Source organism: Pyxicephalus adspersus, chromosome 5 (genome assembly GCF_032062135.1).
Source record: "Pyxicephalus adspersus chromosome 5, UCB_Pads_2.0, whole genome shotgun sequence".
In the NCBI taxonomy this organism is placed as follows: domain Eukaryota; kingdom Metazoa; phylum Chordata; class Amphibia; order Anura; family Pyxicephalidae; genus Pyxicephalus; species Pyxicephalus adspersus.
In genome coordinates, this window is record NC_092862.1 from 65,422,170 (window position 1) to 65,442,100 (window position 19,931).

At 34.8% G+C, this 19,931-nt stretch overlaps 1 protein-coding gene across 1 annotated transcript in view; it reads right to left on the reverse strand.

The window, feature by feature from the left end:
- EXOC2 (exocyst complex component 2) overlaps positions 1-19,931 on the reverse strand; it is an 84,778-nt gene that overhangs the window by 3,868 nt on the left and 60,979 nt on the right. The window contains exons 18-23 of the mRNA XM_072411789.1: positions 19,773-19,832; positions 18,710-18,771; positions 18,055-18,121; positions 15,631-15,747; positions 12,201-12,342; positions 263-318 (exon numbers count right to left, since the gene is read on the reverse strand). Coding sequence (XP_072267890.1) covers positions 263-318; positions 12,201-12,342; positions 15,631-15,747; positions 18,055-18,121; positions 18,710-18,771; positions 19,773-19,832 — 504 coding nt within the window. The remainder of the gene's footprint in view (positions 1-262; positions 319-12,200; positions 12,343-15,630; positions 15,748-18,054; positions 18,122-18,709; positions 18,772-19,772; positions 19,833-19,931) is intronic.

The window sequence follows — 19,931 nt, forward strand, 5'->3', positions numbered from 1 at the left end:
GCTGCACATTAGACTTATTTGGAAGTGTCTAAAGATGGCCACAACCTGACAAGATTCAAAATGTTTTCTGGACATTGACTATATTGCAGAAATTTAGGTATAAAAGTGTTCACCAACTAACATAAAAAAACAAAATAAAAAATAACTAAAAATGATTTTCTAACTATCGGCAATTTTACCAAAGTGAAAAAGATCTGAAGCTAAAACAAAATAATTTTTAGGTAGAAAATAGCTAATACCATAAACATTCTGGCAAACCTACCTCAGCATGTACGGCAATGATGTTCACCAATGCCTCCTTCAAATAGTTTCTTACACCTGAAAACAGGCAGGCAGAAGAAGTTAGGTGCCTGCTAATACATCATGTTGTATACAGATACATATGCAATAAAAGCAAAAAAAAAAGGAGTAATATAAAAGTTAATTTAAACTACATGGTTCAGTCTCACTATACTATAAGGATGATCTGTTAGGAATTATACCATATATATTATAGATAGGCTTGGATAGCAGTGGTCTTGTTGTGCCAAGGACTAGTTAAATATATATATTTTTTTTATTTAGTTTTAATTTGTTGGCAGATTTTGCAGAAATATTTGACTAAATTGGTCAGGTCAATGGTGCATCTTCATTGAAAAATAGGTTTTCTTTTGCATTTGTTTAGTCCAAAAACTGGCTTTCATCAAGGTCTGAAGCTGTTTATTGATACAACAGATGTGAGCTACATTTATTAGTACAGTTATGGTTGTTGTCTCAATTTTCACACTGCATTTCAGTTTTATGCAAGCTTTTTTACACACTGTAGCAACTACATTTCAGATAAAAGGAACTACAGGATGGGGAACCATGGTGTATAGCAGTTACGGGTAGCTTTGCATTGAAACTGTGAGCCTTGCCCTATTGTTCCAAAGCAGATGATATGTTCAGCTGCATTACTCTGCATTTATAGGCTTAACAATACTTGCTCTAAGAAGTTATGGGTTTTTAAAAATAATCAATCACATAAAGCATGATCGCAGTGTGGTAGAGCAGACTAAGACATGTCATAATGCTTATTATTTTACACCTTCAACACCTTTGTACAGGGGTGGATGTAACCAACAAAGCACCCCTGTGCACAACTGACTTGGAGCTCCTAATGGATGGATTGGGTCCAGGGCCCTTGTACAGCGGCACACTTTGCGCCTCCCTATGTCCACCCCTGCCTTTTTAGAAACATGGCTTTGAAGACCCTTGGACTGATTTGTTTCTGGATGATACTAAAAGACATTTACCATAGATGCAGAGGTGAGCTATACTAACCAAATACAGATTTTGAGAAAATATTACATTATCTCACTAGTGAACTGATGCAACTGGTTCTATAATGTTCACTATTCACCGCATGGCCTTTCAACAGCCACCCATCCAAAGATCACATGGTATTTTTTATCCCAAGCAGATATATATTCAATCACTAAAGCTTTAATTTTAAAAGCAGTTTTCAGTCTTTAGATGTGTGCAACTTTCAATAACATAATAAATGCTCCTTCAATGACCTACTACTGACGTCCTCTCTCATAACCTCATCACATGCACGGTTCCAAGACTTTTCTAGAGCTGCTCTGACTCTCTGGAATGGGTCTTCCTCATCCTATTTGGCTTACTGCTCACTTAAAAGAGCACTCAAACCCAGTTTCTCCTAAAACCTTCACTACTTCCCCCACCTCCTAGATTGCAAGCTCTTCGGGGCAGAGTCCTCTCCTCCTCCTGTGTCACTGTCGACTGGTGTATTAACTTCAGTTACCTAGGCATTCCTATGTCTACAGCATTGCATATGTAATTGTATATCATCAAGTGTAAACAAAACATTGCTGCCTCTGTCTGCTAGCCTTAGGACATCTTGAGTGAGATTTAGAGCAGAGACATCAGCACAAGGAGACTGACCAGCCTGTGCAGATCTGCAATGCCCCCACAGCTGGAAACAACAATGGAGGAGACCTGAATTGCAGTCTCTAATAATAAATATTGTTCTATTACATTTTTGGGGGTGCACAAATCTGGCATTGCTTCTTTAAAGCATTATGTAAATAATACCATACTGCAAATGTAGTAAGAAACAACGGTATGAATGGTACAGGAATGAAAGCTTGTATACTAGCTGCCTTTTTAAATGTTCAATTCTCAACAAGTTCACAGTATTTCAGACACACTGCAGTGACATGCTCCGTTTTCCACACATAGGGTTACCTTTGAGACATTTCTGTACTAACAAGACCAGAATATAAAGACTTGCGGGTAAGTTTTAAAGATAGTTATTAATTTGAATACTTTCACACTACTGCATTTCTTTAAGAGTTCTCATTACATACCTATTGTTACTGTCAATACAGCCACTATTTTAATTGTTATTAAATGGATTTGTGTACCAAATTGACATTAAAAAAACTAAAGAGAAACTAAAGCAAAAGCAGGGAAAATGCAACTTGTCAATACAGAAAAGCAAGACCACAATATGAGTCACATTTTTTTTTACTACAACACTGTTAAAGTCCGATCCCACTTACAAGATTTAAATGAATGAGTAAAACATTGAGAAAAATCAAATTGAGTTCTAATGGGCAACTTTAAGCTATAAATGTAAATTTGTAAATGTGGCTTGATGGGCGAATTAGAGCAACGTGGTCTTTATGTTTGCAATCTATTGTGTGAAATCTTTGACTTGTATGTATGTGGAAAGATGTGATGTCACTCTGCTACCTAATTCAAAAGATTGAGACGATGACCGTTTTTTTCTTGATATTTTGGTATGTTATAAAAATGTTCTCTTTTATATAATTTTAAGTTATCAATGAAAAGTTTTTGTTCCTGTTGTCCGTTATCAACTATTCACAATACTGTTTCAGATTCATACCAGCATATAAAAATGTATTTTTGGAAGGATAATACACTTATAAATATAAATCCACTATTCACACCTTGTGGATTTCAATTAAAGACACATTTCCTGTGACCAGACACACAGGGAGTAGGTAAGTCTTACTATCATTCATTATACAGTTAGGTCCATAAATATTTGAACAGACAACTTTTTTTCTAATTTTGGTTCTGTACATTACCACAATTAATTTTAAATGAAACAAATCAGATGCAGTTGAACTGCGGACTTTCAGCTTTAATTCAGTGGGTTGAATAAAAAGATTGCATAAAAATGTGAGGATCTAAAGCCTTTTTTTTAACACAATCACTTCATTTCAGTGAATTTTTTTGCAATCTTTTTGTTCAACCCACTGAATTAAAGCTGAATTTCTGCAGTTCAACTGCATCGGAGTTGTTTCATTTAAAATTAATTGTGGTAATGTACCGAACCAAAATTAGAAAACAGTTGTCATCTGTTTATGGACCTAACTGTATGCATACATGCTTTATACATGTTGGGTGTGCCCATACATGTATGGAAAATATGCCACTGTAAGAAAAAGAAAGGGTAACAAATGTATTAAAAAGAAAAAAAAGGCAATGAACAATCTGATGCTGCAAATTTTCAGCAATTTTGATATATAACAGTAACAGGTGACAGCTGACATTCAACATAAAGTCAATAAATCACTACAGTTTGTATTGTGTACATGGAATACTTGCCTTTGTTCTGGCCTCATTCAGAATAATTAGGATTTTACAACTGCAGTGCATAATTTATATAATTCATATACTGCCAGCAAACTTTAGAATCACATTGCAATCATAAATGCCACCCATCACGTTGCAAAATTGCCTGCATAATCTTGTATTCAAGACACTAGATGCATTAGACATTAGCCACGAATAGTGAACTGGCATGGTGTCAAAAGAACACCAGTTCATTTGGGCAAAATATTCACCATACTGTCTGCAGCCCCTGGGGTGTTCCCTGACAGGTGTCAATGTACCTTGTGAGTACATGGAGCCCAGGTTAAGAACCATTGATGTATAGTGTACATTTAAAGGTATACTTTTTTTTTTTAATTAGGTGGGTAGGGAAACCACGAGGAAATGTCAGGTAAAAGGGGTAGGTATTTTTTTAATCAATGAACCATTTTTAGTGTAAAGTAACAAGTTGTATCCTGAACTGTGCGCAAATGTGGGCCAAACTAAAGCTTAACAGTCAGATGTCCCCTGGATTTCACCACCAATGTGATTGGTTGGGGGGCTACTTTATAGAATACAAACTGAATTGCAATGAATATAGTTAGCTTTTCCCTTCAGAGTTTAGAAATCACAAAGCATTTGCACAGGAGTAATATTCTTCTGAAAATTATTTTACCTGGTAATAACCTACTTATAGATAACATGCACATCATTGCTCTTCCTGTAATCTGTTAGCTTCATCAACAATTAATCATACACTGCTGACAAATGTCATTTGCTGTTCATTTTATCTTGTAAACAAAAGTACAGTACTAGTACATACTTTAATATTCTCACGGTACATAAACAGTTAGAATTCCCTAACCTTTAAGCATTTTACTCAACAGCTGGTCAGAGATTATACAGTGTGCTACCTGTCCCCACCCACACATCCCAACATCAGCACTTCTCGCCTACTTGTCTGTCGTACGAGTCAGTAATGGGATTTCCCCAGGGCTTAAATACCCAAGAATAACAAGTTTACTGCTGACTCCACCCTCGGATGTACTTCCAGTAAAGCTCAATCAATAGCCAATGCCATAATCAGAAAGGAAGATGTTGTATAATGGAGAAATAATGGCAAACAAGTTTCATGCCGCTCTTCCTTCTTTCTTTGTGCTGTGCTTGTTATGTGGCTTCTTAAAAGCAAATTGAAAAACCCCCAAAGGAAATATAGTATGGTTGTGGCTAGGAAATTAAAGCACTTAAATTGATAAAAACATGTTTTTCACTTTTTTTGCCACCATAACATAGATTGACTGAGTAACCAGATGAACTGGATGAATTTGGCTTGGTACACAAGAGTGGTCAATTTTGTGCTTGATTGACTGACTCGATTTTTCAACCAGTAATTGATTGGAAGTCTCAAAAGAGGCAAAACACGTGTACAATATTCTGCCCTTCAAAATTTTTCTTTATTGTTGATGATGAATAATTGTTATTGTTGAATGGATCAGAATTCCATTCAAATTTGGTTGATCAATTGTACACATGACACAGGGGTAACAATGTGTTTTTAATTTTTTTTTGTTAATATAAACGATAGTTCTTATTTTTTTCCCACATTTTTATTTTGATGGCTTTAACGTCTCCCAGTGCTGGTCCTGTAACATGGCACAAAAATAGCAGGCAGCTACTAAAAGGCACTGCCCCTCCAATACAGCTGTTTTTTTCAAGGATCTCTAAATTATCAATGGAAATCAGTGTAAAAGGAAAAACATGTTCCCGACTCAAATATAATCCACCCATTTGGTTTGATATTCAGAAATAATAAAATAATATAATATAAAATAGTATAGATAATCTAGAAAATCATCAAGAAATGTCAATTGTACCCTGTACTTTTCTTTTACCTAAATTCCTGCTGCAAAAAGTAATGCACTTTCTGGCTTGTGAGTGTGCCTGGGTACTCCTGCACATTGCTATATATCTGTAGTGTAAACATAAGGCACTGCTCCCTCTGATAATATCAGAGGAGTTGGAGTGAGACTCTGATGTCATTCATGTGATGCTCACTGTTTTACTTGATGGGGGCTCTGTCATGGGGAAGCAAAACCCTGCATTATCAAGATAGCTGCCTCCACACAAAGACACAGTTCAGAACAAGGTACAGCAAGTCATAAATATGGGCCAACAGCAGGATTATTGCAGACAATACTGGCGACTAGTTCTTTGTCTTCTTCATTTCTTTACTGTGCATAGGTTACAGAATTCAGCTCCTCTTATGTATGTAAGATGGCAAGGGAAATATAAAAATATGTTGGCCATTCTTTCCACTATCTGTAAATAGTAGTCGTCTGGCTGAATGCTACTGAATTGCTTCTATGCTTAAAAACATATGTGGAACAAAAGTGCAGGAAAAGTAATGCATAAATCAGTTCAGTGACTCAAAAAACACTGAAAACAAAGCATTAGCATGACTGCAAAGCAGCTGGCATTTGAGAAAGGGGTCACCAATAGACATTATTTCATGAAATATTTTTAATAAAATGGACAAAAAAAATCAAACATGATATCAGCCTTTTTTTTTTTTTACATCCTTTTATGCAGTATCGTGAAAAAAAAAAATTCATACAGTAAATTTACCTGCAACCATTCCAAGATCATTTTTGTCTGTTGGTTCTGGAACTGAGCCTGGAACTGGCTGGTAAGGCTGATGGTCAGTGAAAATCAGTCACTTTTGCTGAACTCATATCCTGCTTGCTCACAGCAGCCATTTGTATTTTTTAACAGAGGTTCCATTTATATCACAAATAGCCAGGGGCAACATGGAGTGTTGGTGGGCAAGTATTTAAAAGTCTTTCTTAGTACACTACAACTTATGATAAAACACACACAAAGAGTATTTAGGAGCAATTTAAATGACTCTGGTATGCCGATCTAATTGTTTGAACCCCCTGGTGCCAGTTTTTACACAGATTTTAAAGTCCCTCTAATCCTAAAACCCCTCCATCTGTCAGCATAATGGATGCTTTCTGTAACAGCCATGAGTCTTAAAGCAGACCTATGCTGGGCTCACTCTATCCTTACACACCAGCCCTACTATATACAAGTTGCTACAATTACTACCTGAACGTACCACTGATAGCATTTGGTCATGACAAAACCTTTAACATAATGCTCAGGCATATCAGGAGTGCTGGCTAAGCTCAGATCCAATCAGGATCACATGATCAATTAGGGCATTTATTTCCCATAGTAGGGAGACCGGAGAAGCATTTTCTATAGGATAGGTGATCACTCTACATATGGGTTATGAGTGGGGACCTAAAGTGTTGTCAAATGTTCTTAGTAGAAGGGAATGATAAAAATTATATGTCCGTTTTATTGCATTGGGACTGGTATAAGCAAAGGTCAAGCAATGCCACCTTTAGCTCAAAGCACTGGGTATTGTATTAATAAAAATAGCAAGTTAGAGAATAAAGTGCAGCTGCAATACAACATCAGTAAGAGTGCAATAAAATATGCCAAAGTTTAAAACACAACTTCTATTACAACTTTCATTCAGAATGCTGCACACAATTTTGGAAACATTGCTGGAACATACCCACTTATTTAACCACATTTCCTGTTTTCAACAATCGCTGCATAAATTGCCTACTGCTTCTTTCATACTAAAATTAGAATCAAAGCGCGTTAAAAATAAAGTAGGTACTTTTTTGTGTGCTAAGCCAATAGGTAATATTGCTTGTTTTCCAAAACATTTATATGACCTAAACCCATTTCTCCATTTATTGTAAAGCATATCGTTTTTAAGAAGCACAGACGAATGACTACAGACTGACAATGAAATGACGCCTAAGACTGCACGGAGAATCAGATGTGTCACCAGGTAACATGAATGGTACATGGCTACAGATGGAAAATATCTGGTAACTTTATGGTCTAGTCAAGGACAGTTTGAGTATTATGCCCTGGACTGTGCATAGTTATATATTTCTCATTTTAATAAATAAACACAAAAAGGCATGTGAAAGAATAAATTCTTTGCAAACGTGTATCCTTTTTCAAAATTTTTGTGTTTTGTGGTCAAGAGGGGGAGCACTAAAGCTAAGAAATGTATTTTTTTTTATTGTTTTTTGCAAACATTTTGGTGGAATTTGTAAAAATACAGTTGTCACATTTTTCAGTAAATTAAAGTATAGACCTCTTTATCTAGGAAATATGATTACAAGACCATGTTCAGGAGCTTTGTAATTTATTTGCAAAGGAGGCAATTTATACGCAAACAACACTCTTCTGAACTAAATCCACAACCTTACAGTAGTAAGATATGCAAGGAACAAAGCGGCAAAATGCATTTCTTTTTTTTATATACACAGATATGGGTTTGGGGAAAAACAATTAACATTAAGTATTTACATGATCTAAAGAACTGACCTAATTAAAACAAGCTCCCATTCACATCTTTAGCTTAATCTATTGTTGAAATTTTCAACACAGGCACTGGAATGTCAGTAGATTTTTATCAAGAGTATAAATGGCAGCCTGACAACTTTCTCACAGCTTTCTCTTAAAAGGCGTTTCAAAGATATTTCAGACTGACTGAAACCCATCTATAGAGTTCTAGTAGTGCTCTTACGGAATGAATTACAGCAGCTATAGATAGGTGCTTGTCCAATACACCTAATGATGGAGTTTGATTTCAGAAATTAACACTACATCTGACTAATCATATTGGGAGTTTTAGCTGCTATAAAAACAGCTTTCATGCCAATATACCTCTTATGGACCAGGGAAATTCCATTATGTGCCTGCTGGGTTATTAATAACCTCCCTGGTGGTCTGATTATGTCAGTATTCTTTAAGTCAAAAGCGTTACATTGTTGTTTAACCCCCCTAGCTTTCTAATTCTGTCAGTTTTTTGATGCAAAAAGTGATCCTAATTTTTTTGCATGGAAATTTTTGTTTGTATTGAGAGCCTGTAATTCTTAGGATTAACTCTCGGGTATGATAATTATATTTATTTATTATAAAATGATCATAAATTATAATATAATAAATAATTATAAATAATAATTATAAAAAATAATGAAATAGACCACAACAATGTATATTATCAAAATAAACTAATTTATCAAAAAATGTCAAAAGGTCATGGATAATAATGGGCAAAATGTAAATCAGGGCACTGGACAATGATGTTTGGTGGACTAAAATATGTACTTTTATTATTTATTATTTTTATATTTTTTATATGTTGTGTGGTGTTTTTTACTGTAATAACCATTTAAAAGCAGATTACATTGCAGAAGTCTAGCATTGTGCTTTTCATCTAACTGCTAATGCCAGCAGCGGTGTGGCCGGGACCCCGGGTGGTATTTAAAAGCAGATTATTCGGTAATCTGCTTTTTAATTTCCCACCCAGCCCCGCTCCCCAATTCAGAAATGTCCCGGCATCACAGCGGGACCATTAGATCGCCGCTGGATTGCGGGGCAAAGGTAAGGGGGGCTTCTAAATTTACCCTGAGTGTGACTCGGGATTACCACTTTTTGCAAGTAAAATCCACCCCCGAGTCACACTCGGGATTACCGCTAAGGGGGGTAATATTGTAGGCCTGTAATTGTTCACGCATCCCATCGATCAACACCGGGGATATGATGCCAGGGGACATGAAGAGTAGGTAGGATCTTTACAATGCTACCCCGAGTTTGGCTCGGGGTTACCGCTTTTTGTACATAAATTTTACCCCGAGCCACACTTGGAAATACCGCCAGGGGGGTTAAACCATAAATCTGACATTACTGAAATGACAAAGTAATACATACTGAATATACTTGAGTATAAACCAAGATTTTTTTTGGTCTAAAAAAAAAACAACGTTAGAAGATTCTTTTGGTTTATACTCAGGTGACACTTAGTGGCTCTACATTTGTCTTTGATGGGATAGATCAGAGCTATCAAACATGATCTGTTTACAGAGAACATGATCACTTTCCACAGAAGACATAGCAAAATGCTAAAAAAAAAAAACCCCATGAATATATTTATTCACAATATTTTTATCAGCATATCTGTTGATTACCATTTTGAATGTTAGCAGTGACCGAACCATTTTGTGCCCTATGTTTATACTTCAATGTATTGGATGGAATGTAATTTCCCTGTTTTATTTTTTCAGGTAAAAATAGGTACCCTGGTTTATATTTAAGTATATATGGTTCAGGTAGTCCACAGGTTACATACCAGAGAGGGACTGTAGGTTTGTTTTTAATTTGAATTTGTATGTAAGGCGGAATAGATATATAATTTTAATAAATGCAATTAGGACAGATGTTTGTCTCAGCATATTATTAGGCAGCATGGTGTCAGTTACTGTATAAAATCCTCACTGTGAGCTAATCACAAACAAAGCAAAAAAAAAAAAACTTTATGGAGCCTGGACTAATTTCTGGAGGAAGCTGTGCTTTGATATGCAAAAAGAAACCCCTGCAGAGTTTGTCTTGGTCATTAAAGATTTACAAGATTTTACAGATCAGTTCAGCTCTTAAGATCACCCACAACCTCAGCTGTGTTTAGCAAAAGATTTCTTCTGCAAGGCATGCACACGAGGGAGCAGGGAAGACCCGTTCGTATCTAGGAGTTGTGCTAATGTCGCATGTTCTTAACCTGGAGACTACCTGTACATATATTATCACGTGTTAACATGTGCTATGTTGTTGGCAACCTATTCATTTGTATAGGCTGCCAAATGCACCACAGTTGAAAGAAAATCATGCAGGCAGCATTTAATGGCAACACACATAGAGGTGGTAAGAAGGTGTGATGGAAAACCATATACAGTGAATAAATAATATTCTAGCATGAATTTTACCATTTGAACCAATGCACTGTTAACACAAAAGGTAACTATGGCTGTACTGTAGTGTAGTGGTGTGAATTACATTTACATTACATTTTGTTTGTGTGAAAAACAGTAGAAAAGCAAGTAGAAAAACAATAGAAAAAGTAGGGGGTGTTGGATGTAATTCTTCTTTTTAAGAATGCTGGCAGCACAACAGGCTTTTTTTTTTTTTTACTTAAGCCATGGCTGCTTTCTAATGAAAACAAACTGTTTCCATATTTTGTTTTGATACCCCTGAAATGTATTTAACAGATTTAAACTAAATATTCAATTGCATTGTAAGGAGTGAGGTATAATTTTAAATGAAGGAAACCAAACATAAATATTGTTGGAAGGGTATGCAAAACAAGCCCTTATTCTTTACCACAAACTAAAATATCAATATCAGAATTTAAGCCTAGCAAAAAGTCATCACAAAAATATTTAGCTTTTTTTTTTGTTGCAGACAGAGGAACAATTCAAAAGTTATAAATAAATAGGACACACTAATAAAAAAGACCTATTTAGACATTTATCATGATGTACAGGAACTTGAGGTTCAGTTTATTTGACCATACTCTTCTTGTACGTATAGGTGTGCTATGTTCTAGAGAAGTGGAACTTTTGTGGGACTTTGCTTCCAGACTACAAATATATATTTAGGTTTTGTTGCTCTCATAAAAGGGAATTGCTTTTGTATTTTATTTACTTTAACTTTGCTGCATTCGCTGCAGGAAATAGGGATTTCTTACGATTATCTTTATAGTAGAAGTGTATCTAATGACACAATTTTGTTTCAAATGAAGTAGGAGAGTTTAGAACTCCTGTCTGGTTTTCACTGTTGTCTTTGTCTTTACAGGCAGCTGTAAACCCTTCAGTAGCTCGGACAAGTAAGAAAAAAAAGCAGGACAAAATACAAAGCAAAATGCTACTTTTAAACTGATCTGAGTAGCTGCCTTTCTTGCGTTGTTGAATGTGGCAGTTTTGAAATAGAGATCACACTTTAGAAAGGTGTCTTGTTGTGGCAGTGTATGAAAAGCATATATTTGATAAAACCAATGACTAAAAAACTAAATAATGAGTATTTTGTATTAAACATGCTGGTTTATTATAAATACTTAGGCCACAGTGCAAACCTACATTATCATGGCCATTTTAAGACAATGGGAGTCAGGACCAAGTTGCTCTACTCGTTGTACCCATAGTATCCACCTAGCTCTGGTAATGGTACTGTCTGGAATGTTGGTGAAGCAAGGAGAACCCAGCCAATCCAACACAGAATTCACTCAGCAATTGTTGGGCCCAGGAAAATTACCTATTGGTCAGAAAGGGGCTCTAAACCTAGTAATGACAGGGGTACATATAAATGGTTACTTTTCATACCAAAAGATTTTGGGCTTTATATATAAAACAGAGACTCTGACATTCCATCAAACATTCCCGGATAGGAGTCAATTATTGCCATTAAAACACATGAACCTTGAGGATTCCCACATGGGAATGTTTGAGGTAATATCAGGTTCCCTGTATTATAAGCCTCTTTATAAACATGGGGCTTAAAATAATTTTAAATTATTGTGTTTAGTTATAGATTTTCATAAAGGCTTGCTGAACCACAATGGTCCCTTTTGCATTTTGGTTTAGTAGTACCATTTCCAAATGTACAATACCAAAAAGAGTTAAAACTTTGCAAAACTTAAAATGTATACCAGCTACTATAGATCACATTACCTGTTGGAGTAAGGCAGTCTTTCCAGTCAAAATACCCAGCATAAATACCAGGCTCCAGGGACCCAACAATTGGATCTGCTTTAATCTCAATAAATGTTTCAAATAATCTTTGGTCCAGCTCTCTGAGAGACTCTGTACTGGCCTTAAAAGGAAAGAAATAATAATTTGTCATTTATTTATGTTTTTCTGTATAATTCCACATCTTTATTATTATAAACATAGCGTTTTATAACATCAGCCATATTAGCCCATCCCACTTCCTTCCTAATAAATTGACACTTTAACCAGCAACACATACTATATGTTTACAGATATCTATAAGTAACTGTTTAGGGTATTTAAAATATGTACTGCAAAAAAATGATTGATGAGATTATCTGTTTGAGAAGAGTCTGCACTGGTGATGTCAGCACACACGGACTGCAATACATCTGCAGCACTGGATTAGCAGTCCCTGCACCCAGAAACATGAGATGAGAAGGCAAGAGATTTGAATGGTTTAGGCAAGTATTTTTTGCTTTTTAGGAAATACCCAGCCCATGTCTCCTCTTACACCCAAATGAAGATAAAGTAGGAGTTTACTACATTAGGATTTTTAAACATTGTAATGCTTTCTTCATTATTTTTACTGCAAATGTAAAGACACAGCTGCACAGTGTGAGATATAAAAGAAAGAGGTTCAATTGTGAATAATTATTTTCGTTAATAATCGTCCAGTGATCACCATGATTGGCCTTCATGATAACAACATGATTTGTAACCAGAATGATTTTTCTCTTATTACTGTAACAGCTTAAAGTGGAACTAAACCTTCAAAATTAAAAAAATTGCCACAAGGCAGGTCATTTTTTGAAGAAGGGACGGCCATGCCATTTGCATTAAAATAACAGTACCTGCCTGATCGTAATTTTTTAATTGCACTTACCTGTCCTCTTTGCAATCTTCAGCTGATCTTCCTTCTAGAGTCAGGTCTTCAGTCATCTTGCTTAGCTGGATTTGGATGACACAACTTTCGTACATGCATGTGGTAGCATGTACCTAGCACATCCTGGCATCCTCCACTGAACTGCACATATGCAGCTTAGTGTTATTATAAGAAGAAAATTGCAAACAAGTAGGTAAGTATGTTTTATTAGAGAAGAGACTTTGCTGTCCCTTCCACAACAAACAACCTCTTGTTCATAATTTTTAAGTGTGGAAATATAGTTCCACTTTAAGCTAATATTTATATGGTGTCAGAACTAGCAATGCACAAAGGTGAGCACAGAGATTACCATATTGTAAACAACTGTGGTTTTAAGCTTTAAACTTTATTATATAATTTTCAATTATTATTACATAAATGTTGGCATCTTTTTGATCTTTTCTTTCACTAAACACTTGGTGCAAAGTCAAATTTTTTTTTTTCTGCATCAAAACATTTATGATAATATTGAGGCAGGGTTACTTTTGCAAAAAATGAATGAAATAAAAAGAACTTTTTAAACATTTATTAGGACAGAGAGAACAAAAATGAACAAAATTTAGACATCAAAGTACCCATCTAAACAATGATTTCATCTAAAAATTTCTAGAATTTTAGCCATTTAACAGTAATTTTGTGTTCAGATAAAAGTCGACAAAATGTAAATAACAGCACACATTTCTGGAAAAACTATTTAACTTTGGTCAGGATTTTCATTTGTCATCAAAAATCCATCTTATCAGAAAGTTAAAATTGAAGGTATACGTAATCACTCCCACTCTGACATTTTATTCTCTGAAACTAAAGAGAAAAAAAAAACCCTCTCTGGGGTTGTTGAAGGAGAGAGAGAAGGTGACCAAGATTTCATCAATTCTATTCTTTCACTAAAGATTAGAATCTTAGAATTAAGGCACTGACACTAAAGACTAAATGTTACATAGAAATCTGATAGCAAGAAGTATTCTGAGTGCTTGTCTGTTGGATAACCACCTCATCGCACATTTAAAAGAATATTTTCCACGATAAACCAAACACTTCAGCTCTCTGTTGGATCATAGACCAAAAGTATATATTTGATTAAAAGGAAAAATACATTATGCCAGTAAAAATAATACAATGGAACATTAAAACTGTGAGATGTTCAATAAAATTTGTTTTACTGCTAAATGCACAAATGCAATACATACTGTCATGTGAAAAAGTAAGTACATCTGTAGAAATAGTTGATTTTGTTAATAAAAAATATGTAACAAAAAATAGATGTAATGAAGTACTATGAGACAAAATAAGTACACTATGACCTCAGATGTTATTACTTTGTTCAACAGAACCTACTTTTGTAGGAGTATTACTTACCTACCCATAAATCCTATTTTCTACAGTTGGATTAGTTTGTTCTACTCCTATCCCAAACTGCTCATTTCAATTTATAACTGACTCAAAAGACTTTCTTAAATCAGGTCTACTGTCTCAAATTGAAAATCTTCAGGACCTGCAGAGAGCGATTCAAAGAATAAAAAATCACCCATTCAAACTATTAACCTCCCTAGTGGTTCTTTTCTTTCCGGTTTTACATGTCTTTTCATTAAAATTAAGTTTACAGTATAATAGTATGACTATAATAAAGTTTGAAACACAATCATGTAAAAACAATAAATTGAATAAATTAAAAAATCTCTATATTTAAAAAAAAAAATATTTAATTTTTTTAAACTAAAAAAAAAAAGTACACATTATACTCATACTATTATATATACTGTAAAATAAAAGTTTTTGAAAACAATGTACTGCTTTTACACATAAAAATCGAAAGTATTGCAATCAATACAGTTATTTTGTATTGAATGCAATACAAATGAATTTTGAATTTCCCGCCCCGCCGGCAACGTACACGCACCGACGTCACCGGGAACTCCCCGGTGACTCATCAGATGCAGAAGCAGGAAGAAGATGGAGATCGCGGCGCTGGACAGCACAGGACGCAGGCGGATCAGGTAAGGCTCTATTTACTATTACCTTCCCATAGGTTTACATACCCCGAGTGTGACTCGGGGTTACCACTTGTAGCAACTTTTTTCTACCCCCAGTCACACTTGGGGTTTACCTCTAGGGGGGTTAAGCCCTGTATGTATTCTGAGCTTCACCTAACCCAACAGTTTCATTTGCCTATGACAGACAGTTTTTTGTTGCTTCATACCAACCTGCATGTTTTTTAGTTGTAAACTAAACATAGATCCACTGAGATATCAACAAAGTTAAGAAATTCAGAAACATATTAATGTTCCTTTTGGAAGAGAGTTGTTTACAGGGAGATTTACGTTTCCATATTAATAGGAAGGGCTTGTTGTACCCAACCTACAAGCATCATAATGATACAGTGGAGAAGGAAACCACAGGTTACGAAATAAAAGAAAAAGGGATCAATGACAACCAGCAGCAGTTCTTAACACCTATTAGGAAGTATACCTGTGTTATCTTCTCTATTCCTTGGAAGCCATGTGATTCAAAATATTCGGCAATGTTCAGTAATGTATGCTTTTCCAGATAGCAGCAATTGCTTAGCACAATTAAAAGCCGTTTCTCCTAAGGAAGAAATATATAAACCGATAATATGCGATGAATATCAATTATACTTGATGAATCAAAAATGAATATGTCATAGGTTTATAATGACCTCTTTTTATTCACAGCATGAATTGTAACACATACTACATCAAATAATGTACCATCTAAAGCTATGAAACAAATGCATATAAAGCTGGGCAAAAAAATGAACAAACACAGTATATAACGACAAAACCTGTAAAACGGAAACACAGTATACCTTTAAATGTATATTTAAATTTCAGTTTAAGAAAGCTCCTTGCCTGAAAAAACATTTATGTAAATAATAAATTACAATAATAGCTTGAATGGTTTATTCAGTAAAAATTTCAAGAGAAGTGAGGTATTTTGTGCTTAATAACGACTGTGTATGATAAAATGTTGGTTGTTTTGAAAGAATGCCTAATGATCAGCTGTGTACTACTTAGATGAAATGATTGAAAAAACAAAACAACAAGAAACACATAGGCAGGTATGGTGGGAGGTATTTGGGGTTATATCCTTGTATCTGTAACAGTTTACATTCATAATACAGCAATATTGTTCATCCTACTATATTAAAGAGAGAGAAGAATGAGAGCACACATATTTGCAATTCCACTTTTTAAAGAGTAAATGTAATGTAAAGTTTTAGAGTATTTTAGCGTGTTGTGAAATGTAAAACAGAGCTAAATTAATGTATGTCTTTTTTATCTGCCTAGAGTTAAGCCCTGAAGTAAATATTGAAATGAAATGTGTTTCTTTTGTGCTTTAGCATGTGTTATAATGCAGACACATGGGCCAGTGACTAATACTAGTGACCACTGGCATACACACTGGCAACACACTGATATTCCTACTAAAATTATTCCTCCCTTGGTTTGAATATTACTGCTCAAATCACTTACTTTGTAAGCATGCATGAAAACCTTAAAGCAAACTTGCAAACTTGTTTAGTAAGGTGATTATGGCTAGTAATAATCAGATTAGTTAAACTACTAGCACAATAAATTAGGAACATGTTAACATGAGCTTAGAGAAGTGTTGTAAAAGCCCTACTTAGTCTCTTCCACTCCCGCCAGCAATGTCCAGGATGGTGAAATTCAGCTCCCTGGCTAAATTTACTGACATTCCACATGCCTCTTACTTATTTACTCTAAGAGGAAAAAAGTAGTGGATGTAGATAGATTTTACATGACATGCAATGTTTTCAATAACACCATTTACAAATGCAATATTAAAATAATCAAGTCAATAGAAAAGTTTGACCTTTCATTACATGTCAACAAAAAAGGGGGTTCTGGTACATCATAGACTTGATAATAGCATGCAATGCCATGCTGCAATATCTAAAGCTAGCAAAGTATTTTCTTGTATTCAAAGAGGAAAAGACTGCAGAGATCAAGACGAGAGATAAGGAAGGGATTCTTCACTGTAAGGTCTATAAAAATGTGGAATAGTCTCCCTCAAGAAGTAGTTTTAGCAACTACAATAGATTGCTTTCAGATACAGCTAGATGCTTTTCTAAAAGCACAGAATATAAATGGGTATTAAAGTTTTAAAGTAAAAATAACATAGAGACTGTTGATCCAGGGAAAATTTGATTGCCTCAAGGGATCAGGAAGGAATTTTTTGCCCTTGTTGGAGCATTTTTTTGCTTTCCTCTGGATCAGCTATGTCTATAGATTTTTTATCTGGCATATGTTTATTTCCCTAGTGGTTGAACTAGATGGACTTTATATCTTTTTTCAACCTAACTATGCAACTATGTAACACTGCTCTGTTACTTCCCTACACAGCATTTTCTTTAGTATTTCTGGTTATTATTTTATTAGACAGACATAAGCCTCATTAACCAGAATTCCCACAATATTAACATTTTTCAATCCAATACATGATAAAAGAAAAAGATAAATTTCTCTTAAAATGAAAAATTCTTTTGTGCAGAGTAAACAAGCGGTGTTTACCATATTAACCAATCATATTGGCTATCGTCATTACATAGCTACTTGTTATAGACACTGTTTTCCTCCTCATTGTTTACATTCATCACATGAACTGTATGTTAAAATGATACATTTTAATACAGGTGAACCCGTTAATGATCAACAAGCTAAATTTTCTTTCCTAATGCCAGGAGCACGAAGGTGTCAGCCCATTGCAAATGCTTCAGTTTAAGGTCAGGTAAAAAGTGTAGTAGTACTTTAGTACCTGTTTACTTTTACATTGATAAGGATGTTTGTTGTTAATAACCAGTAACTTTAAAGTAAAGCTATTTTATTTGCATGAAAATAAAATAAAACTCACAGGTGATATTGCAGGTTCTTCATGAATGCTGCCGAATAAATCAGGAGATGAAACATCCATTGAAATACTTAAAAAAAAAAAAAAAAAATTATAATGCAACAAAATAAAACATCAAACATAAGTGGTATTTTCTTGCATGCACATGCCTAAATATTATAATGTATATAAAGGGCAAAATTTAAATATATTGCAGCTTACAATTCCTTAGATGTGGTGGTTTCATGCTCCCTCCCCTCATGCTATATGTTGAAATCCTGCCAGTAACAGACCTCCTGTTAAAGTTTGGCTACACTTACTGAAGTGTTTTTATAGAAATGCATAAGTCCTAAGGTGTATTATGACTACAGACTACACTTGTTCCTCTCCTTTTTTCCATATCACGGGGGAGCTGCTCCACCAACAGAACTGGACACGACTAACACTACATGAGTTACCAGTATAGAGTGCACTAGAAGTTACAAGCTCATTGACATTTTAGCTGGAATATATAAGTAAAAGCTTTTCATGGCACATTTGAAAAACAAAAATGAAGCAAAAATATAGGATGTGTGTGATTATTTGATTTGAAGTTTTTGTAAAGATTCAACTATAATGGGAAATTCAGCATCTACTAAAAAAATTTTTGAAACAAAGCTCTTTATGCCAAAATACATACTGTTTTGCATCCACTTCTCCATCTGGCTTGGTACTCAGATATTCTAAAGTGGATATGAAGGCCTGCAAAAATCAAACAGAAATAATTATATTTTAAATAAAAAAAGAAAATGGTTTGTATAATCTGCTAATCAGGCATGTTTACAAATCAATATAAACTATATCAGAAAAAAAACACATAACATATGTTCACATTTGCAGGAAAAGTGTTCTCTACCCATATGAACAGCCTTGATTTTTTTTTTCAACTGATATTTTACATTTTCCTGAATCAATATATACCTAATAAACCACATAATCCCTCACATACATTTTGTACACCCTCAACCCTATACATTCTATATATATCCCCTGTACCCTCTGACATAACCCCTGCACACCACACATATATAGTCACTCCCTGACATAACCCCCATTAACTCCAGGCAATATATACCTGGAACAGCCCCATATATTCGCTGGCATACACTTTACAGTCTAAGGTCCTTTTTGTGAGGGGGGGCAATTAACATAACTGCATGATTTGGAATGTAGGAGAAAACTGGAGTACCCAGAGGAAACCTATGCAAAGACGTGTCTTCGCCGAGATTGGAACCTGGTACGCAGCACTGCAAAGGCGAAAGTGCTAACCTCTAAGCCAAATGCTTCCAATATAACCTTTATACACTTCCCTAACGTAATACTCGACACCCCTTCCAATCAAACAGTTTTTCACTCAGCACTAGACATCAATGTAATGTTGCCAATACCTTGTACTACTGAGTACAAATGTATATTTGGTATTTTCCATGCCTCTGTTTGCAATTATGTTTTAAACATATATATTTATTTTTCATGTAAATATTTCATTTATTTAGAAGGTCCATGAGACCGTAAAAGGTTTTCAGATGTTCCTGCAGAATAAAAGGCAGCTGTAGAGATAAATCAATGCTGGGGTTTTGGGACAATTTATTTAATATATAAGTAAAAAATCTAATATGGGGGTAAAGGAGAAACTGTGAGAAAATAAGATACAGGCTAATGGTAGGGAACACATTTGAATATGATAATTTATTTGTACTCACCTGTATAATGTTGATGCAGAGAAGGCACACATCATCTTGTGTTCTCTGATTCTGAAATATCTGTATATAACGACAAAAATAGGTTGTGGTACACCAATAATGAATACAGCACAGCAACTCAGCAATCTTTAATAGTTTGCATTTCATAAGCATAGGAAT